General features: G+C 36.2%; 2 protein-coding genes across 2 annotated transcripts in view; one reads left to right on the top strand and one right to left on the bottom strand.

The window, feature by feature from the left end:
- LOC106135818 (inactive dipeptidyl peptidase 10) overlaps window positions 1-25,186 on the top strand; it is a 105,868-nt gene that overhangs the window by 15,377 nt on the left and 65,305 nt on the right. Inside the window, exon 2 of the mRNA XM_060951164.1 lies at window positions 296-406. Within this exon, the coding sequence (XP_060807147.1) occupies window positions 377-406 (30 nt within the window). The 5' untranslated portion in view covers window positions 296-376. The remainder of the gene's footprint in view (window positions 1-295; window positions 407-25,186) is intronic.
- LOC106135819 (trypsin-like) lies at window positions 8,839-24,649 on the bottom strand. Its single transcript, XM_060951223.1, has 7 exons — window positions 24,565-24,649; window positions 21,711-21,873; window positions 17,613-17,709; window positions 17,185-17,346; window positions 16,477-16,599; window positions 13,503-13,943; window positions 8,839-8,913 (listed from the first exon to the last, which is right to left on the bottom strand). Exons 1-7 carry the CDS (start codon window positions 24,647-24,649, stop codon window positions 8,839-8,841), a joined length of 1,146 nt encoding a protein of 381 aa, XP_060807206.1.

Genomic DNA, 25,186 nt, shown 5'->3' on the forward strand with positions numbered 1-25,186 from the left:
GCTTTTGTTTTTATATTATAATAAGGCTAGCAAGCTTTCCTTTTAAATGAATTAGGTATATTTAACCCAAAGGGGGTCGGTGGTCTATGAAAAAGCGTGACGCAAAGAGCGCTCAGAGACCTTACTTAGCTAATACAGGCTCATAATCATAGATACGCGAACCTCGTGCTCTGTTGAGGACCAATGTCATTATGATATAGTATATTGAAAAGTAAGGATTATATATTTTGAAGTGTCTGTATAAACTTTGTAAGCTACTTATTTTGCATATTAAATACAAGTTTTTTTGTTGCAGTGATCCAGAAATGCGCGAGTGACGGCTGTTGACAAGTGCTATGCGCGAGTGATTAGTGACAGTGCTTGGTGCTAATATAAAATGGCGGACCCAGACGCGTTTGATGATGAGGTAATTTTATCATTTTTTGAAGTTTTTGTTCAGATTTTCCAGTATTCTCTCCCATCTCGCCCGTGTTACAATTTGGCATGAAGAGATGATTTTGAGGTGCGTATCCCTAAAAAAGAGTGATTGCATCTTTTTTTCGGTCTTCCGGAATTATTTACCTATATACCTATAACAATAATTAAAATATATATTATTCACTAATAAAAATTCACGAAAACTTTTTAAATCAGCTCAGAGTGGAGCAATGCAGTTATTAACTTGACCGATAAACTAATTATGTTCAATTTTCTGCATCGTGGAACTGTGGAATTAAAACGGAATCGAGTGCAGCCGCTTATTATTTCTATTTCGAGTTCAAATTACGGGGTGCAGTGATAGAGATATAACCGGGAAAAGTAATGAAACAGAAATGGCATAACTACAAAGTGATATTTTTCAAATTTAGGCCAATACGATTAAGAAAGAGATATTGCTTCTACTTCCATTCTTCTCTTCCTAATTGGTAAAATATGAAAGAGACAGAGGGACAAACCCAATACTAATTATATATATGAGAGTGTCTTTGTTAGTACGTGTTTCACGAAATTTTGTACATATATAATTAGAAAGATATTAAGATCTTTTCACGAAGGCAGAGTCGTGGGGTAAGTTATGTAACTGAAAGAAACAGTGCAAATCATACTCACATTCTAGAAATTTCTCGACTTTAAAAAAAGAAAAAGAAATCAAAAGCAGCCCGTGTTGGCAACGCTGAAGTTTTCCAACTTCTTTAGAAAACTAACAATTTAAATTGCCCCGACACAAACATCCACTAACTATCAAACTAACTAGAAAGGAAGCGTTTCTGCCAAGATTTCATTGTAATAATTGCCGTCTGCACTCGGCATTAGGGTTGTCAGATCGCCATCCTAATGGCCGGAAAGACATGCAAGATTTTCTTAACATACTTTTGTTGAGTATTTATCGGGCAGACACGGGCACGAGAGACAGTAGCACTCAAATACATATCATTTTTAGTACGATTTTACGAGATGGCAACATGATTAAGTCTGCGCGAATTTCCCCGCTCACCACACACAGTAAATATGCTTTGGTGACTTTCAGATAACTGGATATGTAACCATGTTCCAATATGGGGTAAGATCTCCTGCAAAGATTGTGTAGGTTAGCTGGGAGCCGTTTCTTGTAAAAACATGACTTACCCCTTCCAGGATGGTCATAAAGGCGAAACCCGGGCTCCTCTCTAGGTGAAGATGTTACCAGGACCAATGCCAATATGGAGAAGTAGGTGATTAAAAGGCCTATGTCCTGTTTTATCCGGACGCTTGGCAACCCTTACTTTGCATCTACGTTTTTAGTTGGTTTAATTGAAATTTCAACGCAGCGCTGTAGAGTAATTAAATTTATAATTAGTTGAATAGAGATGAAGGCTTTGAACAAAGTAATTTGGGTGGGCACGTTGTTTTAATGATAAAAGTTGATGTTTCAATTATAACTGTCTCTATCATAGTTGTCTCTACTGTAATGTTGTAAATTAGATTTTGCTCGCGACTTCGCACGCGTTTATTGTAGTATTAGATCTTAAAAGGTTCATTCAACATAGCTTAAACGGGCTCCCCTTCCGAGAGATAAGGATGTATTCGGGACTAGCGGCTCGAGGAAAAAGGAAAAAGGAGATTCGCAGATAACTAATATTGCGAAAGAAACTACGATTAAAATTTAATTAAAAACTAACACTTCTCTTTTTGGTCGTCAGTTAAAAATATAAACATTTGAAAAGTTCTCATTATGAAGCACAAATTTATATTTCGAATTTTTACAAAGAAAACCATGTATTTGAAATAATAAACCTTAGATAGCAATAAACCGTATTCAATATACATATTACTTCTTAATCCCTTACGGATTAGACAGACTCAAAAGTCACAAAATTTGAAGTCTCCGCTTATTAGCTGGATGATCTCAAGTTAAATATGGCCTAATTTTAATACCTCCTTTTTACGTTGGGTGTTAAATAGATTATATATTCCTCACGCATCCAGAAGTTTAAATTAGCGCTTGACATTTTGCGAAACTGCGTTTGCATGACCAGATGAATATAATTTAGTATTTATAGCTGTTCTAGAGGCGAAGACTATTTATATGGGGCTTAAGCACTGTGTGAAATTTATATTGGCTGGAACGATAACGATAAGTATATCAGAACTATATTTTCATATCATTTATCTTTATAATATTTATTGCACAGTATGGAAGAACGTGTAAAAATTTAGTACGTGCCTAAATAAAAATTTATTTCTTCGGAAATCATACAATATAAATAAATAATAGAGATTCTAAAGATTATAGGAAAATAAACTCAGCGCTTGGCTGACGGAAAGCGCGATGTAAACATAGACGTGTATACAAACGCCATTCACATTATATCGTGTAGCGCCAGCTACAAAACAATACAGGATTTTCGCAAGTCCCACGGAAACTATAGTTTTTACCAGGTTAAAAAGTACTCTTCTCCAGACTGTTAATTATTAACACGCAAAATTTTAAAAAGTTTGGTCCAGTAGATAACGCTTGAGGAGACAACAAACAAACAAACTCAGTTTCCCATTTATATTATTAGTTGGGATTGGATTATTTTCCCCCGCGGCTAAAATATAATTGTCATAGTAGGCATGTCATCGTTGTACGTACATACAGACGTTACGTGATCGACATTTGTATGTTCATCTTTACATATTATGTTGTACAATACGGCATCTTGTACACGTCTGTGGTATTGTATAGGTAACATGCTGCGGTAAGGGAATATTGTGAGAAAATCTGCACATTCAGGTCGTGATTAAACTGGATGTGCAACTTTTATAGAAGCCGGGAATGTTGATAGTTCATACATGAAGTCACGCCTCTTTTCCAGAGGGGTAGGTAGAGACTAATTTTACCATTTGCCACGGTCCCTGCATACTTGTATCGTTTCATCCACATTTATCAATCTCTTTATCCAATCTCATTGGTTTTGGATACTTTTGACCTGACCTTTTCCTTGTAAGGTATTCGGAATAAATTATCTTTTAATTATAATCTCGAATCGACTCTACAGTCGAGTTTTACCACAGTTCATTTCGACAAATTACGGGGACCCTCCGTATAATTACATGACCTTGCACACTCAGATCGTGATCACTGGCGAACCCTGGGCCTTCCCTAGAGAAAACATAACCAGCCCCCACAGAATAGCACGGGCGACACCGTTTTTATCGCGCTCAAAACTATCACTGTCCCGTTTCACGTCATAAGAAAAAGCGAAACAGCGATAGTGTTTCCTCTACTAGCTACGGTTCCCTAAAAATCACACAAACAGTTCACGATTATAAGACAAGCCATTAGCTTTGTTTACAAAATCAAAGTCTATACAATGTGAAACTACAAACATAGAGACGACCGCTGACGATTAAACACACACATTAAAGTCATACTACGTCAATCTGTGTCCGAGCCGATTTAGTGCCGTTTATTATTGATCCTCTCCAAATTGTAAGCAGTACAATTTAGTAAGTATAGTTCGTATGATATGTCTGTATTGAATTTTTAGGGTAAGGGAAAACATCCTGAGGAAACCTGCACATTCAGGCAAATAGGTGTAACCATGATCGATCCAACACTGGTTAGGTTTACCTGCAAAGGTTGCGTGAGTCGCTTCGTTGAAAAACCTGACTCCCCTAATGAAGGATCCATGGTCGAAGGCATACCCCGGGCTTCTCTCCAGAGTGGTGAGGATGCAAATGGGACTCAAGCCAGGAGGAAGAAGAGAAAGACAGAATCAATCGCGAAAATTCTTTACTGTTTAAAAGGGTATACATTATCTGCGTGTTTTATATCTCAAATTTACTACGAGGAAGCGGTGGCGAGTCGCTATTACCAATATTATATGTCACAGAGGGTCAAGACTGTTGGCTCTGTCTATCCCATTAAAGGTACACGTGATTATATATATAGAAATAGATTTGTTTTCAAAATATGATGATGTCAACATATATGTACCAGAGAAGTAACTTCTTAGTTTTAGATAAAGTAGTACCATGCCTAAATTTTAAACTAGGAGTGTTCTAATTCCTTAAGTACATGCGAGCATATTTTAGCTCCCAGTTCTCGGATCCGGGATCCGGAATCCGGATTTGCATATTGAGTAATTCGAACCCTGCAATATTGCTTGAGGCTCGCAACCTCAAGTTTGTAGGGAATTTCTGCGGGAACGGAGAGGTTTGCGGGAATTCAATTGACTTATTGTTGTTGTAACCTTTTGTCAATTATAATAGTACAGTCCGATGTTTTTTTAATCGTTTCCAAAACCACAACCAAACCAACAAAAAAAAATATATTTTTTTTTCAGTAAAAAATGTAGTGTAGTAGTAAACACGCTGACCATCACCCATCTTATATGGAAAAATAAAATTTTTAGAAGTTAAAATTTATAGAGATTAGAATTATAAGATTATATACATATATAAGGCCGACAGAGACATGACATAACAAGTTATATACCTTGCGACACCGGCGGCCATGCTTGTGTTGTGCATAAACACACATTAATTTTATCAAATTTAAAATTTATAGTGCCTTTTTACAAAGATTTTCTTTAGTTCCTTGTCGTATAATATATAAATAATGTGAATAATCCAGAATGTGAGTACATTGTTGAGAACAAAGATAGAGACAACAAACAAAAAGATACAAAGAAGAGAGAAGAATAAATAATATTTACTCAAATTGATGTCAGTCACCCCTAATCATTAGTCACCATTCATCACGTTATTTCTTTGTTTATTTGATACATCTGTGGCAAATCTACGTCTCGGATAATCAGACACGAAACGAACATACAAAAATATAATCTCGCCTTACGGGGTAGACAGAACAGTCTCGCAAAGGCTAAAAGTTGACGTTTAGCTGCATACAGCTAAACGTCAACTTTTAGCAAGAAGCATACTTCTTCTTATGTTGAGCAAATTATGGAATTAACATTCGAATAGTGACAGATTGCTAGCTCATTGCCTAAGTCACTTAGTCGTTTTAGCGACATCTGTAGGAAAGAAATGGAGCGGTCCTATTCTAAAGTGCTGGGAACCATACGGCACGATTTCGAGATAAAATGTGTGTTATTCAACCCGTGTATCAAATTTCATAAAAATCCGTTCAGATTTTCAAGTTTTCATTTTCACATCCAGACATCTTTACAGAATTTTGCATACTTATATAGTATAAGTAAGATTAAAGTGAACTTTCTATCGAAATCCGATGCACAGGAGGCCCAAAATAAGGCGCAGAAAGTAACAGTATTAAATGATAATTCAAAGAATAAAATAGCCGAACTATACTCATTTCCTACCACCTACCCACATAGGTAATTTATGGCCGCATTTAAAGCTGTCAATAATATTTTCAGTTCTATCTATGTAAAATAAGCACACAATAACAACAGGTTTAATAAGGTTGCAAGTAATATTATTGCATTAAACAAAGTGCCTAAGCTAGGCAAAAGCCTGTTGCAGGCTACCTTCTCCTCACTCCAAGGAAAAATATGCAGTTTGACAAATTACTAGTGAGACGAAACAATCTGCAAAATTATATGAGATATATCAATAAACAATGTTAAACTTTACATGTTTAAAATAAATTTCAGTAAAAAATGACATCGAAACTCTCAAAAATATGTCTTTGGTCAATAATTATCAACAAAACATAAATACAAAGCGAGGTGCAAACAATATGTTGGACAATTTCGAGTGTGCTAGTGGACCGATAGGATTGCCACCCATACATGTTGAGGACAACACGTCCCATGGTGAACAGGAGACCTGGTTGTTACCTCAAGCGTCGTCTTCAAAACCAGCTTATAGAAATATTCAATCAACAACGCGGGTAATGGAGGGTAGTAGTGCGAGTTTGCAAAATACTAATGAACAAAGCGAGACAGTACCGTTAGCGATGAGTCATAATCGCCCGCTTCCAGTGCATTGTGCAACGATAGCCGGGCCCCTACCATTGTCGCAAGACGATCTCACTTGCGTCGCCGATGTCGTTGGGCACTCAAATGAAAAACTTTCTGTACTGAAAACAAGAGATATTACGAAATCGAAACCAAAATCGATGGCTGATGTTGCTCGTGACGGGACTTGGAAACCTCAACAACATGGCGAGGACTGGATATTAGTGCAAAAAAGAAGATTGCGTAACAGATTTAAGGGACAGAGAGGAAGTGCAGCATTGGACCCTGACTCCAATTTTAAGGCTGCAGAAACAAAAATTCCGATTTTTATTAATAACGTCGTTAAAAATCTGTCCGAAATGGATGTTTTCAATTACATAAAGAAAAAAACCAATCTTGAGGTGAAAGTCGAAAAGATAAGTATGAGAATGGAGAAAGACTATGACTCATATAAAATTTTTGTGCCAAAGCTTAAACTGGAAACATTTTTAAATTGTGACTTTTGGCCAGATGGGGTAGCCTATCGTCGTTTTATCGACTTTGGGAAACGTGGTAGTAGACACTCGCAATAAATATGAATAGTAACAAGAAACTTATAAGTTTTAACTGCAAAAATATTGTAAGGTCTGTTGACTGCGTGAGGAGATTGTGTGCGGCGGTTGACCTTGTGGCTCTGCAGGAGACCTGGCTGCTGCCGCATGACCTGGCGTTTTTGGGAACTATTAGTGACGATTTCGCCTTTACTGGTACGTCTGCGGTGGATACTTCGGCGGGAGTGCTGCGAGGTAGGCCGTATGGAGGCGTGGCCATACTATGGAGGAAGTCAACGTTTCCTAATGTTACGGTTGTGCAATGTAGCAGTGTACGATTAGCCGCGATAAAAATAGAGCTAGGTGATAGATGTGTGCTAGTCTTTTCAGTGTATATGCCTACAGATCTCAGTGATAACCTAGTGGAATTTACAAACTGTTTAAGTGAAATTTCGGCCATAATTGAAAGTCATAATACGGAATCGGTAATCATGCTGGGGGATTTCAACGCGCACCCTGGTGAGTCTTTTGCTGCTGAACTATTATCTTTCTGCGCTGAACAGTCCTGGTCGTGTATAGACTTTGACATTATGCCGCCGGATACGTATACATTTGTGAGTGAAGCTAACGGTAGCCACAGGTGGCTTGATCACTGTGTAGTGACTAGCTCGGCATACCCTGCGGTCCTTTCTTGTACTGTTTTGCATGATGTTTTTTGGTCTGACCACTTACCTATTTGCATTGAATTTGATCTGAATGTTACTAAAGCGAAAATTAAAACTGGTCATAATTATATTAACAATGTTATATGGGGGGAGCGTGACGCGGTTCGGATTAAGAAATATCTTGATGCTTGCCACTTGAAACTCCGCAAATTTGACTTCCTTATAGAATTTGATAAATGCTGTGACGGTACATGTAGTGATTCGGGGCATAAAAAGCTTATAGATGGGATGTATCAGGATATCGTGTGTATATTGTCTGAGGCCGCGGAGCGCTGTGTCAGTGTAAATAAAAAACGAAAGCGTGGCAATGTGGCGGGGTGGAACAAGCATGTTCGTGATGCTCACGTCGGGGCTCGGCTGTTTTTTCGGAACTGGGTGCTTCAAGGGAAACCACGGTCAGGTACTGTTTATAGGGAAATGTGTGAGTCCAGAAGAGTTTTTAAGTCGAAGCTGAAGTGGTGTCAAGACAATGAAAAACAAATCAAAATGGATATCATTGCTGAACACCACCAAAATAAAAAGTTTCGCCAGTTCTGGAAGACAACTAAGAATCTGAATCACAGGCCGGGCCTTCCTGTGAGTGTAAACGGGGTTTGTGAGCCTAGTGACATTGCGAATGCTTTCAAAAATCATTTTAATGTTAAATCTCCGTTGGAGCCGGTGCGGTGGGTGTCCGATGCTGAGACTGACAGTACAGATCATAAATTGAGGTTTACAGCCGGGCAAGTGCGTGATGTGATTAATGGTATGGTTAGGGGCAAGTCCCCAGGATATGACGGGCTCAGCATTGAACACCTGCAACACGCTGGAGTCCATCTACCTAGGGTTTTAGCTATGTTTTTTAATTTGTGTATATGTCATTCATATTTACCGGATAACCTAATGAGAACGATCGTTGTACCTATCACTAAAGACAAGACTGGTGATCCATCAGATATCAACAACTACAGGCCGATATCTCTGGCCACAATCATCGCGAAGGTGTTGGACGGTCTCCTTAGCAAGCAGCTGGAACAGCATGTTAGGTTGCACGACGCGCAGTTCGGGTTCCGACCTGAGCTCTCTTGCGAAAGTGCCATACTCTGCCTTAAGGAGACTGTACAGTACTACACCGCGAGATGGACCCCAGTCTATGCAATATTTCTGGACCTGTCTAAGGCATTTGATCTAGTATCATATGATATACTGTGGAAAAAATTACAATGTGAGACTAGCTTGCCCAATTGTGTTATATCGCTCCTTAAGCATTGGTATAGGAACCAGAAGAATTGTGTAAAATGGGGAGGCTCGCTTTCTGATGAATACAGGTTGGAATGCGGTGTGAGGCAGGGGGGGATAACTTCTACCACGCTCTTCAGCCTCTACATTAACTCGCTAATCGAGGAGCTCAGCAGTACACATATCGGTTGCCATATCAACGGAGTGTGCGTCAACAACATTAGTTACGCAGATGATATGGTGCTGCTGAGTCCCTCGAGTGGCGCCCTCAAGAGCTTGCTGAGGATCTGTGAGTCCCATGCGGTGGCCCATGGGCTTAGGTATAATGCTCGGAAGAGTGAGTTTGTAATGTTTAGGCCTAATAAGCCTGAACACCATAGATTCACTTTTGCCTCAGTACAGAGATACCCAACCTTCCCGCAGTTTACTCTCAATGGAGAAACGTTGAAAAGAGTGGATAAATTTAAATACCTGGGTCACTGGGTTACCGCAGACCAAAGCGATGGTACAGACATGGAGAGGGAGCGCAGGGCGCTGTCTGTCCGATGTAATATGTTGGCCCGGAGGTTTGCACGATGTACTGAGCAAGTCAAAATAACATTGTTTAAAGCGTACTGCCAGTCTTTTTATACGTGTAGCTTATGGGTTAACTTTACGCAGCGGACATACAGCGACCTGCGCGTGCAATACAACAACGCGTACAGGGTGCTGATGCGACTGCCGCGCTACTGCAGCGCCTCCACCATGTTCGCGGTATCAAACATACCCAGCTTCGCGGCTATTATGCGCGCGCGCTGTGCCTCTATAATGAGGCGATTACGCGGCAGTCGCAACAGCATTCTCGGTGCCCTCTCGGATCGATGGGACTCGCCACTGCTACGGAGATGGGTTGGCCTCCATGCGCCGGAGTGGTCAGCCTTAAATTAAATTATTTTTTATGTATAATTTCGTTTTTATTTTAATTTTATAATTCTATTTTAATGTAATTTTTTCAATTTATTTATTATTAATTTTGATATATTTTCGACATAATTTGTATTTGTATGGACTCAATTGTCTGAAATAAATGATTTTTATTTTATTTATTTATTTTATTATAAAGAAATCAAATTCAAGCTCATCAATTAAATAGTACATGAGTGTCATTTCATTCCGTTTTGAGATGATTCGTATTGAATCATCCGTACCGTAATATCAATTAGAGAAAATTTTATTTCTCTGTTAAGGTCTACGTCACTTGATCAAATAAATCGTTAGTTTGTCCTTGAACTTGCCTCGGAAACGCTTCCATTAGGCCGGCTTAACGAATGCCTTAAAAGCCATTTTTCAAACTAATTCTATTGAGAGAACGGAAAGGCTTTTAAGCGTTAAAATGTAATAAATACCGCTTTTCATTATTTATTTTGCCAAATTATTTGGAGGGGAAGGCAAATTTCACTTGCACTTGTCCTTGTCCCTGCATAGAAGATACTTTTTTAAAAAACAAATAAATGCAATTCATATTATCACGTCTATATTTATTGCGGGAAGACAAAGCCAACAGTTTTGAAAAGACTGCTGTATAATAATTGAGATTCAAATAGTAGGTTGCCCATTAAAATTATAATCTTAAAGTTGCGGTTGAGGTAAAACTTTCCATTATTCTTAAGACAACATGAAGCAATAGAGTAAACATTGTGTGATGGAGATTTATATCCGTACGTGCCCTAAGGGAGGATTTACGCAAAGCCTCTTATGTTAGCCTGGTAGCCTGGTACTTCTAAAAACTATTTTGCTTTCTCAGCTGTATCTTTTCTTGTTTATGGCGTACCCCTATTTCCTTATCTTGTATGTTACTTGAGATAATAATTGAAAACATCGTGGTTTTCCCATTCTATACGGAAAAATAAATCTTGTTGACAAAAGTGTTTACGGATCTTATTTATTTACATACTTTTTCTAAGCAGTTCTTCTAAGTAAGTTTTTGTGAGTGCAACTAATTTCATTTCAAATAATCTTAAAAACACGTAGTTACATAACTTAAAACTAATCAAGCAAATACAATAGATACATTACGAAATAAATCATCTGAAACCATTTCTTGTTCCTCACGATAACACCTACGTGTCAATGATTCCTAACAAAACATAGATAACAAAGAAAACTTTTGTTTGCACCATCTATTTCCTTTTTCCTTTTCGGCCTATATGTAAGCGACTTTCATGGAATATTTTTTTTTTATTTATCGACGGCAGTGGAGCAAAACTCCTTTAATATCTGCCAGAAATAAATAAAACCCGAGAATACAAATAAGTACAACACACAATGTCATCCAGGGCAATTTCAATAATTATTTTTGAAAATCTAATACCTTTTAACAGGTTAATTTAGTATACCAAACTGTTTATAATTTTTACTTTATAACCAACTTCAAAAACGCGAATAAGTTATCATCTGATACCAAACCAATAGTACACGCACAGGCAACCAAAACGTCTGAAACAGCTGATTTTATTTTTGCAGTTTCCTGGTAGGTCTCATAAAAGAAGTTGTCCAATTTGATAATTTACCTGTTATAAGGATTCCAGTTAATTAAAAATGACCCTGAACAATAAACCTGTATTTTTAGAAACTCGCCTACAGTCGCACCAATCCCAAATCTATCCCTGTTTCTGCAAGCGTTCCCTAATTGGCGAACGAGAACGGTCTGGAGCAATTATCACTGTTTATCGACGGCAGCGGAACAAATCTATTGTGGCCTGCTAAAATGGCTGTGGTTATTTTTTGGCGACGATGACGAAGCTTAGAATTAGGGTTTTTAGCTTACATAATAAAGAAGATCAGGTTTTTTTTAAACACACTGTTTTAATTGAATTATTTTGAAAGGACAGGGTTAAGAAAATAGAGATTTGGATTTTATGAATAAAGTAACGAATATTGTTTGGTTCCCGGCAACAATAGAAAAAAGAATAGGACCTCCCCATCTCTCTCCCACGGATGTCGTAAAAGGCGACTAAGGGAAAGATATTATTATATACTTATAAACTTGGGATTCTTTTAGGCGATGGGCTAGTAAGCAGTTACTATTTGAATCTCAATTCTATCATGAAACCAAACAGCTGAACGTGGCCTATCAGTTTTTTCAAGACTGTTGGTTCCGTCTACCCCGCAAGGGATAAAGGCGTGATTATATGTATGTATAATAGAGCAACTTACCAAGTAATTTTCCTACCCCGAGCAGAAGAAAGTAGATGCAACAAGGGAAACATTGTGAAACTTAGCTCGTCACTTTCCACGACACTAATTTTATCAAATTTAAAGTTAACTGGATGTTCCGTCACATCAAACAACGCTACCAAGTAAATTGGCTTCGTCTTACACTTGCTGCGCCTCGAGGCTTCGCTTCCGTGGGAATAAATACTTACAAACATAAAATCACGCCTATTATATATGCACGGGTATATATTTCCTTTACCATGATTACTGCATACTTCTTTTGCTTCGTCCACATTCATAACTCTCGCGTCGTGCAAACTCGTTGGCCTAAACTTTTGCCAGAACGTCCCAATTTCCGCGGGAATTTCGGAATTTAAATGTTATTCCTATGTTATTCCAGCTTATATTTTGTATCGTGTAAATTTGTACTTTTCATTGAAATCCGTCCGGAAGATTTTGCGTAAAGGAGTTAACTAATATACATCCACGTATCCTTACAATTAGTGCATTTTAATACTAATTGCACCGTGAGGCTTTCCCTCCGTTCGGGTTAAAAGTACTAATTATGGATTGTTACTATGGAGTATACGTGTAAACGGAGCAATCTCATAACATGAATTTTTTTACCTAAATCAATGTACACAGCCAAGAAATATGGTGTTTTAAATAAAAGGATCTTTCCTGAATTGCTTGCTCGAAAGTTTGATCAATTAACTAGTTTTGCAGTTCGTGCCGCGTGTCACATCCTGTTTAGAGTTTAAATTGAAACGAAAAACGCTACGGGGAGATTATGCTACGGAATATTAAAAAAAAAAGTTTTACCCCACGTTGTTTCAGTTGGCAGAACTGCGAAAAATGTTTTCGTAAATAAAAGTTCGAGGTGAAATGCACGTGAACTTTTTGATTTAATATCTGCGCCCGTCGTGGCTTACTTTCTCATTTTTTTTAAACGAGTTTAATATAAGTGTTTTTCATATTATATAAATGAAATTGTGAAGTACACGCAGACAAAGTCGCTGGTTAGACAAAAAAAAAATATTGTTGTTGAAAAGGGACACAATATGAATACAATTTTTCAAATCATTTATTTAAAAACAAATTAAACATTATGTTAATATTTTTTTTACATTAGGCAACAATTAGTTTCGCAGCATCGGAGTGCCGTCTGGTCTTTGTATAAATCAATAACAAAAATATATATATTAAATTTCATTGCAATAGGTCTCTAAGTTTAAACTACGACTCTGCCTAGTAGTAATGATCTACCAAGTTTTACACCAGTTCTCCTTATATTAATTGTATTATTTAAGAAATAATTTTTAAAATTTCGGTACGATATATCTCTAAGTTTAATCTAAGACTACTTAGTAATAGATCCACAAAATTTTACATCAGTTATATTAATTGTATTCAAAGTTGTCATATCTCTTCATATGATACCCCGGCATTTTCCTCATGTTTTTAATCCACTGTTTTTGCTTTTCTAACATTTTATCAGGAATACGTGTCGTCGTAGACGTTTTCGCCCTTATACTTTGCAAATATGACTCGTAAAGACTCATTCTTGGTATTACAGAGTTATCTTCAGCGGGTTCCAACGGCACATTGATGGGGTCGAAAGGTAACGTTAGCATAAATTGTCTGGGGTCTACGAAGACAGTGCTTTGTTCCGGTCGTTCGGTTGCGTTTTGTGTGACTAATTTAGTAGTTTGTGTAGTAATTTCTGTGGTCGGTCTGTTGTTTTCGTCCCAAATGATGGAGTCTATCCAGCGGGCGAAGCCGGAGACTTTCGGGAAGGCGTGGATTTTGCTGTAAACTGCGCAGGTGTGGAGGAACGTTGAGATGCCAATCAGCGTGTCGTTTTGTATCACTGCACCGCCGTTGTCTTTCTGTAATGTAATGGTTAATCAATTAGAACTTGCTGATGTCCAGAGTTATTGGTATCGAACGCTAAACCTTCTAAAGTCTTTTACATGTACATCGAAAAACAAGTTATTATCGTTATCGATATAAACTGTAACGAAGTATATTTTTATATTTATACTTATATTTATATTTTTTATACATATATTTCTCATAATACTAACGTATACTATACTTAACTATGTATAATTGTTGTTTCAACCCAGATCTGATTCCAGTTTTACTTTTTATCTTATTATATGTTCTAAGTTGTATTCTCTTAATTTGTGATAATAAATAAATAAAATAAAGTGACATGTATGAAATATTGAAGAGATGTATGACCGTTTGGACTCTATTGAACGAATTTTGATGATTTTTTTGTATACCTTAAGTTATAGATATAATTCATTCTTCATTCTAATAAATAGAACACGTTGTGCAGTACTAGGTATACAAGACTTTTTCACGGGCACAAAGTCGCGGGCAACAGCTCGTTTACTTAAAACAACCTTAAAAGCAACAACTTAGTTCTTTTCATGATCATAAAAATAGATGTTTGTATAATAAACTTTAAACTTTACGAGTGTCGCTGGAATTTGCATGCAACTTGACATAATTTTAAATCGCAGAAAAAGTAATCCAAATAAAGTTTAAGAATTGGCTGTCCAAAATGAATATCATGTCGTTTATTTTTTATTTGTAGTCGTAGATTTTGCTAAACGTGGCCTTTTAGTTTTGTCGAGACTGCATGCTCTGTCTACCCCGTAAGGGAAATACGAGATTATATGTGCGAAATGTGTATACATATTTTATATTTATGTAAAAATCAATACAAAGACTATATTTTGTTATATGTTTGTTGTTGTTTGTGTTATAAAGGCTAGCAAATCCTTGAATATCATTTCCATTATGAACCCACTAACGACCCGTACCCGACTTCGTACAGGTAGCATATATAGTTATAAACCTTCCTCAGAAAATCCTCTTTCTAACATTTCAAATAGGAACAAAATACGTCCATAACTTTCCTAGATTAGCGCATACAAACAGACAGAGAAATAGGGGGACTTTATAATATATTGATTTAGTTTAGCTAAACGATAAGACGTGATATGTATGCTGTATTTACATACATATATGCATGTTTCTTTAAAAAAAAATATTTAGCTCAAGTGTGTCTAAATTTATTCATTTTTCTCTTAACTGAGCTTATCAGTTGATTTCCTCTCTGTCATGCTATTGTCTTGATTTAATTTACTAGACTTTTATTCTTCGACAGACTTTTAAAAAATTCAAGACATTATAAGTAATTCGTAAAAATGAAAATTAAAATATCTAGACTTGAATTTGATTGTTGAACAGCCAATCTCTGGTTCGTGACCATTTCCAACCCATCAAGATGTTTACTGCACCCGTAATTCCTTGTTAAAGACAGTTTTATTTGATTTGTTTGCGGATTTTATTCTGCAGTAAAACAGCTTTGATGTACCATCGTAATTGTGGAAATACAATTAAACCACTAAACTTTACTGTTCCTTTTGAAATTTGCGTTTTATGAGTATTTTTCTGATGGCCATTGTTTTGGTATCGTCTTGCTTAATCGTGTTGGCAATCGAAATTTGAGTGTGTTTGACTATGATTTGACCTAAATCTGCCTGATGGTGAGATAAGGTCTTTGGTGGTAGGTACACACAAGCTCAGATATTATCTATTTTCTTAGAATTTGGAATTACAACCGTATATTTTTTTTATTACAAAAACAGATAGCTAGTTACAAAATGCATAACACCAAGGAATACAATTCTTTAATCTTATGTCACAGGTTTCAGAATTGAAAACTCGGAAAGAAAATAAAAATTGCCGTTATGATTTCGCATGCACTTTACAAGAATGTAATTGCTAATCTTATTTATAAACATAAAATTAATTATGGACTGCTTTTAGGAAATTTAATTGAATACCCTGCTTCTGTAAGACGGAGAAACTGTAGAACACTCCTCATTCATCATTCCATATTCCAGGGATAGACTTGGGAACGTCAACATTAGCATTGAAATTACAGCGATTAGAAATTACAATTGAGATTTACTTTGACGTAAATGGAAAGGATTACAGACTACGAAGCGTAGGCGAGATCGAGGATTCATTAGATTAAAGAATAATTAAGCGAATATACAAGGAATTGTAATGTGAAAAGATGGTTCGGATGAACCGAATCCATTGTAATTTCGTAAATGTTAGAGTACCTATATATTTCCGCAAAAATTTTAAAAGAAAATGTTATATGACATAGATATATATAGTCACGTCTACAACTACTAACGTTAGCAAGATGATGAAGAAATTGAGATACTTCCTGTCCCCATATGTAAATATAACATTCCCAATAGATAAATAAATATATACGAGAATGAAATGTAGTGTAATTTGCAAACAGATTAAGCAACCTGCCAAAAAATTCGCATCTTTTGTTTTAGAATTAAAGAACGATACTATATTTAATGAAGATGTACTTACCCTGCAAAAGTGTCTGTTGGGGTCTTCCACACCTCCGACGCATATGTAATGGCCAGGCAACATTTTGGTGTAAGGCTCACATAGAGATGGGTCGATCACGGGCATGTTTACCAGGCGAATATGCTGTGGAAATACGGCGACTAGTTTAATTTCCATAGTTCCTTTTTAGTTCGAGTATCTAAGGTGTGAAACTGCCTGCGTCTATATTCCCAGACTGTTACTGTCCGCGAACATTCAAAAGTAGAATAAATGGGTATCTCTTGGATAGGCATGTAACATCTTCGTTTTCATTGTCACTTACCATCAGGTGAGATGAAAGACAAATGCCTAATCCAATATTGAATGAAAATAAAAAAAAGGCTTTTTACCACATAGGTACATCAATACTAATATTATAAAAATTAAAGTGTGTATGTGCCGTGTGGTTCCCGGCAAAATAATATGTTTTTTACGGAGGGGTAGTGTAGTGGTATCAATCTGGACGAAGCGAAAAAAGTATGCATAGATCGTGGCAAGTGGAAAGATGTGGTCTCTGCCTACTCTTCCGGGAATAAGGCGTGACTCTATATACGTGTGTATGTATGGGAAGTCACAGATGGTATTTTATATATGTATGTATTCCACGCCAGTCGTTCAGTATGCTACTTTCAAACTTTCTAAGTTCCTTGGTAGTGAAGCAAAAGACTGGCACCAAATGAAATGACTTACGTTATTGGGAGTCCATGCCATGGCAGAGGTGAGGTACCCTAGCGACACTTCCTCCTCAGGGTTCGGCAGGCTCACAGAGTTGACCCTCGCATTGAAATCTAGCGGAGCTGAAAGCTTGATGGCAGAAACTCGCCTGTCGAAGTTGTTGATCAGCATTTTTATCTGGAAAAGAAGTGATATTTTTTACGGAACAGATTACACAGATTGCCTCAAAATAAATTCAGCCTATATTTTGATTTTCCTTCAATATTCTTTCTTAATTATCGTGTGCACAGACATACTTCCTCTTCTTTAATTATACCTATTTCTCCTTCTATATTATTAAAAGTGTTATATAATAATAAAGAAAAGTATTTTATAGCAGTGTAACTACCAAGATACAATCTTTTAGTTAGTTTAGGTCTGACCTCCGTCACCTCATGACTCACCGTGCTTATATCACCTCCATTGTTGTTGAAGGAGCTGCCTACCCTCACGGCGTAGTCCCCCAGATTCTTATAGGTGACGTACGATGATATCACATTCCTGGAACAAAGACCAAGGTTGAGGTAGATCGAGGGAGGGTGGCCGCCATTGATGTAAAATTATAGATGCGGTTAACCGAAATTATTTTTCCAAAAAATATATTCGTGATTTTAGTTATTATTATAATATATTTAAAGAGAAAAGATTTTTATTTTTATTCGTATTGAGCGATTTTGATGATATTTGACACCGAGACAGACAAAACCTTCAGCAATTATATAGACTCCTCTCTGGGTATTTCAACGCAAAATCTTACTATAGTTTTTAATTATGAAATTTTGCCAAAAAAGAGATTATATAAATATAGACAAATAATTGGACTTTGTATTAAAAAAACATTATGAATAAATCAATAATGACAAGACTGCTTTCGCAACTATATTTATCTACAATGAATCAATGCTTTGCTAACATTTTAAATCATCAACACTCAAACCAATATGTCTATTTACACTTTATGGTAGACAGCTGGGTATATAGCGCATCTATTCTCAGAATATCAATGTTGTGTGTTTAGTGTTTCGGGGAAATAGAGACAAAAGTGATAGGCACTCTGTAATTCTGTCTCGTGTCAAGATGACAGTATTAGTTTCACACATGTGTGTACAACATATGAGTAGTGTACAATTGTACATTAAATTATGTTGTAAAAAGTAGCTGTTGTCCGTGATTTCGTACGCGTAGTCGATTATAATGGTTTATCACACATTCGATAAAAACTCCAAACGACGATTTCTATGTTACATCGTTTATGGGTTACTTTAGGTAAGTACATAGAATCTCGCCTTTTTCCCAGAGTAGTCGTCAATCTAAATCTTTCCAGTTGCCACCATCCCTGCATACATCCTTCGCTTCATCCACATTCATAACTCACTTCATGCAAGCTCGCCAGTTTCGGGTCACCTTGTTCTGTCCTTTTGCCAGGAAGTTTACTTCACGGTTCCCATCCACACTCTTCTTGTATATTTGTTTAATCAACCTGCTTTCATTCATCCTCTCCGCATTACCAAACCTTCTAAGCATGCCTTCTCTATTTCTGCCACCGTATTTTTTTACATCACAGGTTTAGTTTCGAAAGCTATGTCCACCCGCTACCTCATTTGCCGTTAAAGTTCACTGAAAAAACTGGCCCCATATATTGCCTCTTAGAGATGCGGCGGAATTTTTTTTGTAAGTATTTAAGCTGTTAAGTTACTAGTTTTTAAGTTGGACCAAGTCTAACATATCTGCAAAAACCGCATTCAAATAACATCGGAGCAATGGTTTTACGTGATGCGAATGCGAACATACAGACAGAAATTTTATCGATCTGGCTCTGTTCTTTCTGGCTTCTGTTTGTCATTAACAGACATCGATTTTATGCCAAATCTTTCAATTTCATACCTTCATGCACGTGTAAGACTCTCACTTGGTCGGTTTTTCTTCTATTGAGAAAAAAACATACATTGCCTTGGCAAACAAGAACCTTTTCTGTAATCTTATAAATTAGATAAATACAACGTACTTTATCAATTGGCCTGAGTTTGGGACTGATTTATAACATTAGTTTCGGTGAAATACGAGTATTTTCAGCAATCTTTTCTTATGTCTGAAAGTTCTTAGACTAGGGTACAAAGTACAATAGGGCTTTTTCCAACAAATCAGATCAGACACTTTTAGGATTTTAAATCTCAAGTTTATATTAGTAATTTCAGTAGCTGTCTTCTATTCAAGGGAAATTTGTGAAAAATAACAACATATCAATAATTGGTTTATTTACTAAGGAGTTAAAATTCATCCCCCCTGAGGTTAAAGGAGAGGTGAAATTTTGTATGAAAATCGTTTTCAGGGATCAATCGCTTTACCTATGTTATATTATGAAATATGCGTTCTAAAAGCACAAGTAAAGAGTTCTAACTTATACATGATGATACCATGTCCTATTTTGCCATTTTACTATGAAACTCAAAATGCTGACTCTTGTAACTGTTCTACGCTGACAAAAGTCGCGGGTAAACAGCTGGTAATCTATATTTATACAGGCGTATCAAGTAACAAACTCCCCAAGGCCCTTCCACAATTTGCAGGTGCCCAAATTAAGGGAAAGGGTCAAACGCTCTTTTTCCGTTTGAACCCTCGGGAACTCTTACATGTAGACACAAAAAGACTGCTTTAATGTATTTACTTTCAGTTAGGGAAAGGTAAACTTTTCATTACTTTTTTAACCGCCTTCAAAAAAATTGGTTCTCAGTTTGACCTGTATGTATGTTTGAATGCATGTTAGTTTGTTCGCGATTATCTCGCGTCCCGCTAAACCGATTTTGATGTGGTTTTCAGGAAAACGTTTTTTACACTTAGAAGGTTTAAGAAATTTAACCGACTTCAAAAGAGAAGGATATCGATTGGAGAGAGTATAGTTGCTGTGCTTCTCGGTCCCAGGGTAATTTCCAGAAATAAAGTAAGTACAATAAAACCTGTAGGTTTGACGTACTTCAAGCGACGATAAATAATAACTTTTACATGCACATTTAATAATTTAAATATTAATGCTTGCTGCTGACATTATCTTAACGAATCGACTTCATTTATGTTTGTAAAAAATAAACTGAAATATTACTAAACCGATATTGATGATATTTAGCGCAGAGACACATTCACGCCCACATGATACTTTATCTGGAAATTTCCACAGAAGCGAATACCCATACATAAGCTGATATTAATAATCTTAGTTTGGTTCCAAGATTTAACTTACATAAAATTATAAGTTCAAATAAGTACCGTTCAAACTTAAATCTCTCTCAATTTCAGAAAACGTACCGGAACTTAAACGGTGCAAATTAAAACGTTCATTAATTAAAAAGGCGTGATACATTGCGAGATTTAAATGTGTTCAGGTCAACAAGATTTTCATTAAAAAAGTAATTAAACTGTGTGGTGTATACGCTTGGAATCTTTTTCAAATACGTATAATGCACGTTCCATTGTATTTTTTAATATGCTTTTCCACTTAGTTAAAAAATATCGAAATAATGTTTTGTAAATTACATATCACTTTTTTAAGGATGAATAATTTGAAGTTGGTAATTATTTTTAGTCAAAATGCATGCCAGTATTTTTTAAATTTTACTGGCTTGTTTGAATTTTTGGTTCGCAAGAAAACCTTATTTAAGGCTCTGCTAATGATTTTAAGGACGCTTTATTCTTTTGTTTAATACAATAATGTGAATTTGGTATTACAATAATTACTTAGAACAAACATCTAACATTTATACTCTAATATAAATTAATATAGTCATTAGTTACATCTATCTCTTTCCCTCATCGCAAGTTATCTGCAATTAGAGAGAGATAAAGTGAAGTCAATTTGCAATTCTGTTAATTTTCGAGGGTATCGTTAATTTGGATCTTAACTACTAAGTTAAACGTTGGAATTGAGTTCTGTTTCTGAAGATTATGCTTTGAGAGTATTTAAGTAATTATGGCGAGTGTAAATATAAATGTAGGATAGGATGGCTCCTTTATGGAGAGGTCAGAATGTAAGAGAAATATGATAATCTATAAATTTATTAGTTCTTTTAGATCGGTATATTTGTCCCTTTTCCCATTGCAATGCCAGACAAGATTCCTATGTATCAGGCTTATTAATTCATATGTAACGCATTGCTCTAAAGAATAAATAAAAATATCTCATCTCATATCTTTGGCAGAAGGAAACATGCGTTATGTAAGTATTTATTTTCTTTAATTTTTTTCATTTTCACAAGGATATCTGGTAAGCATCGATGGCTTGCTCTTTCATGTACATATGCGTACTCCTTTTGGAGGCTCTTTCATGTACAAGCTAATTATGAGAAACCAAAAGCTATTCGCCTCGTCATATTAGGTTGGCAGAGCCAATAGAAATGGGAATTATTCGAATTTTTATGATGAACCGTGGGTTGGTTCTTGAAATAGGAATCTGATATTCCCTCCTCACACACTGTTAAATTTATTAGTTAAATATGTTGTAAAATACTCACGCATCAAAACACTTGGACGCCGTGAGTAGCCAGTAGGTGTTCAGTATCACAGCACTGCATAAGTAGGTGTTGTTCTTCAGTAGAGAAGCGGCGTACGGGTGCTGGTAGATCTGGGTCACTATTGGACCGATCTTCTCGCTACTGTCATCTATATCCTGATCTCCTGGTAACAAAAAGGAACATTTTCATGAAAATAATAATGGGCAAGGTTTCTCTTGCCCATTAGCGGCCGTTCTCGGAGTTTACACTGGGGCTGTTTCGTGTAAACACCTGACTTACCCAATCCAGGCTGACATGAGTCAAAGGCGCTTCCAAAGGTGAAGATGTGCCCTGGACTAACGCCACAGGAAAGAATATTCATTTTGTTTTACCACCTTTATGTTGGCAGTACCTGTAGCACCGAAGGGTTGAATTTGATAGTAATTGTTTATCATTGATGAACTTATTTGATAGGCCTATGCCGATCAAGGAACTAAAAATATACTTAAAACACTTAATTTCTTTTTTTCTAATCTGTTTTTTATTTTCTATATGTCGACATGTAGAAAAAGGCTCAAAAAAGTTTGTAAAAATGGCATATCTACACACAAATCTATAACATGACTAGCCTTTAGATCTGTACTTTCATAAAAACCCGTTCAGATAATTTTGCGTGAAAGAGTCACAAACATATACACATCCATACATTCATACAAACCTTCGCATATAATATTAATAAGAATTAGTAATATACATAGTTCGTTCATTCAAGTTCTCACAAAAATTACATCAATCGTTAGTCGAAGTATGTACCCGTAAGTACATACATTAAGTACTTAGGTACTTCAATCTACATTAATCTCAATTGAGAACTAAGTAAATTACGTAATTTTCAAGCTCTCAGCAATATTATCGTATTTCCTCAATCCGCACTACATAAAATTAGTTTGTCAGTAGTCGGTACGTACTTACTCGCAACAAACCCTTTTGAGAGCACTCTCGATTCGATATGTCAGGAAATGAAATCTAATCACGGATTCCCTTTCGGCTCAGGAAAGGTTATTTATTGGGTTATAATAATCTGCTTTGATATGATTAAATTTATCTGTATTCATTTAATTGTATTTTATGATTGTGTGTTCTATATGGAAATTAGATTACCTACTGTAGAGTAATGAGCGTGAATACGAAATGCTTATTTGGATTGTTTATATTTCTTGTATGATTGGGTATTATTATTAGGTAGGTAATTGAAAAGAAAATTGCCAACATTGAACAATGTTGCACTGAAGTAAAGCGCAGAAGAAGTACAAAGTGAGTAGGGACAAGTGGAAAGATGAACTCTCTGCCTAACCCTCCGAGAAAGAGGCGTGATTGATTCTATTTACGTATTATGTGGAGCGCAATTTCATTTATATAAGTGGAGCGCAACCTTTTACAATTTCAGTCCAAGAACTAGGCGGCCAGAAGCAACAGCTAGTCACGCTATCGCAGTTGTTTGATCAACAGCTCAACGACTTGTTATTGTAAACTTCGCCGTTGCCACTTCGGCTCCAATGTTTTATGGGTGCCTGGTACTTTTACTTGAAATAAGAGTGAATATTTCTTTTATGAAACGTTGGATAATACTTTTTTTGTTTATGTTTTTTGAAGCACTAATTAATGTATTGTTAAATATTTTGTTTGTAGTCGCCTCCACTAATGTAACACAAACACAATAAAAATTTATTTTACTCTGCTGTAAAAGATAGCACACATATTTTGTCAATACGCGGCAACGTAAGTCCAAATAATTGAATAGATTTTCGTAAAATGCGGCACAGAGTTAGAAATTTTTTTAATAGTACCTAACATTTTTTTTCTGAAATTCCCACACCAGCAGAGCCCCACGCAAAATAAGTGAATATAGATGTAGATTTTGGCTTTAGTATAGAATTACTCACTACCGCTTCGCTTTTTAGAGATATCCCATGGGATTTAGGATTAGGATTCCATTACACCTTGGGGGCTTATGAGGCGTCAGAAATAGAAACATTATTTTTGGATTGGAGGTCATCAATGTAGGAGGAGGCTTCAAGTTACTTTCTTAGCGGGTGATGAAGAAGCGTGACATGAAGAGCTTATAAAATTAATTCAATAGCACAAACAGTTGTTTAGGTAGAAACAGAATATTTATTTGCAACATAAACAACTATGGCAAGTATATGGGAACCGTGGTTTGCGAAGACGAACGTACTTTGATCAAACAGGGACGACCTGGCAATAGATCAGGTCGAGCGTATTCGTAACCCACGAGCGTATATGAAGAGAATTATGAATGTGTATGAAACGAAATAAGTATGCTAGGATCGTGGCAAGTGAAAAGATGTAGTCTTTGTCTACCTCTCCGGAAAGAAGCGTGATATTATCTAGGTATATGTATTTTAGGATAATTTTTTTGATTTTATTCCATTCCATTAGCTTGTGTATGAAAGAAGGGCAAGCAAATAAAATATGCCTACTCCTCCGGGAAAGAGGCGTTTCCAGAGCTTTGTCCGTGCGGGAAATTTGATTAAATCATTCTTAAACAAAATTTTGGAGAACATAACTTATACCACACTCTCTTTCTCTTGGCGTTTGTCCAGATTGCGTTCTCACCTCTCTGGAGAGGAACCCGAAGTGCAGTAACCATGATCTTGTATTGGGTAAATTTTTAGCAAAGCGACTGTCTGGCCTCTACAATCCTTGCAGGGGAACCTAACTCATATTGGATTATGATAAAATATCCAGTCGGAGTTAAAAAAAATCCACAACTTCAAATGATACAAAAATATGATAAAAACTTCGTACAGCAATCAACGATGTCCCATAATTTTTTTTGTTAATAAAAACTTACCAGAATCTTCATCTTGCTCGCTCGCAAGCTTCCCTTCTCCTTGACAGAAAGAGATGGCTATAAGTAGGCCTACCAGTCTCCACATGTTATTGCTTATTGATACAGGTTTCAACTGAAAGGGACTGAATCGATTGAGCAATTTTTCATTTCTCATAGCACCATAGAGTTATGAATGGTCAGATATTACCTATAGTTACACAAGGAATATTTAAAACAATAATTAGGCTACTCGGTGACCTATTAATGAATAAAGTAGACTTTACTCCACCCACATGAGTTAGTTCTTAAATTTAAGAAGAAGAAGTGAATTATGAGGGTTTAATAATTCACTTCTTCTTATTTTTTTTTTCTTCAAAAGAAAAATATAAATAAGTGTTATAAAAGAGTTAAATTTACTCACTTCCTTAATAAATTGAGAGGTTTTTAATTATTTTAAGTTTTGACCTCTGTGTGATTAGTCAATTATTACTGTACATCTTTTTGCAGCCATTTCGTACAGCAGACACGCATACGTGGACGGTACGAAAATGTCTGTCTGTTACGTACTCACGGCTGGACAACTGGACCAATTTTAATAAAAAAATTTAATTAATAATCCGCGGTGAAACCTACATAAATAAAT

This window comes from Amyelois transitella, chromosome 24 (genome assembly GCF_032362555.1).
Source record: "Amyelois transitella isolate CPQ chromosome 24, ilAmyTran1.1, whole genome shotgun sequence".
NCBI classification, from domain to species: Eukaryota; Metazoa; Arthropoda; class Insecta; order Lepidoptera; family Pyralidae; genus Amyelois; species Amyelois transitella.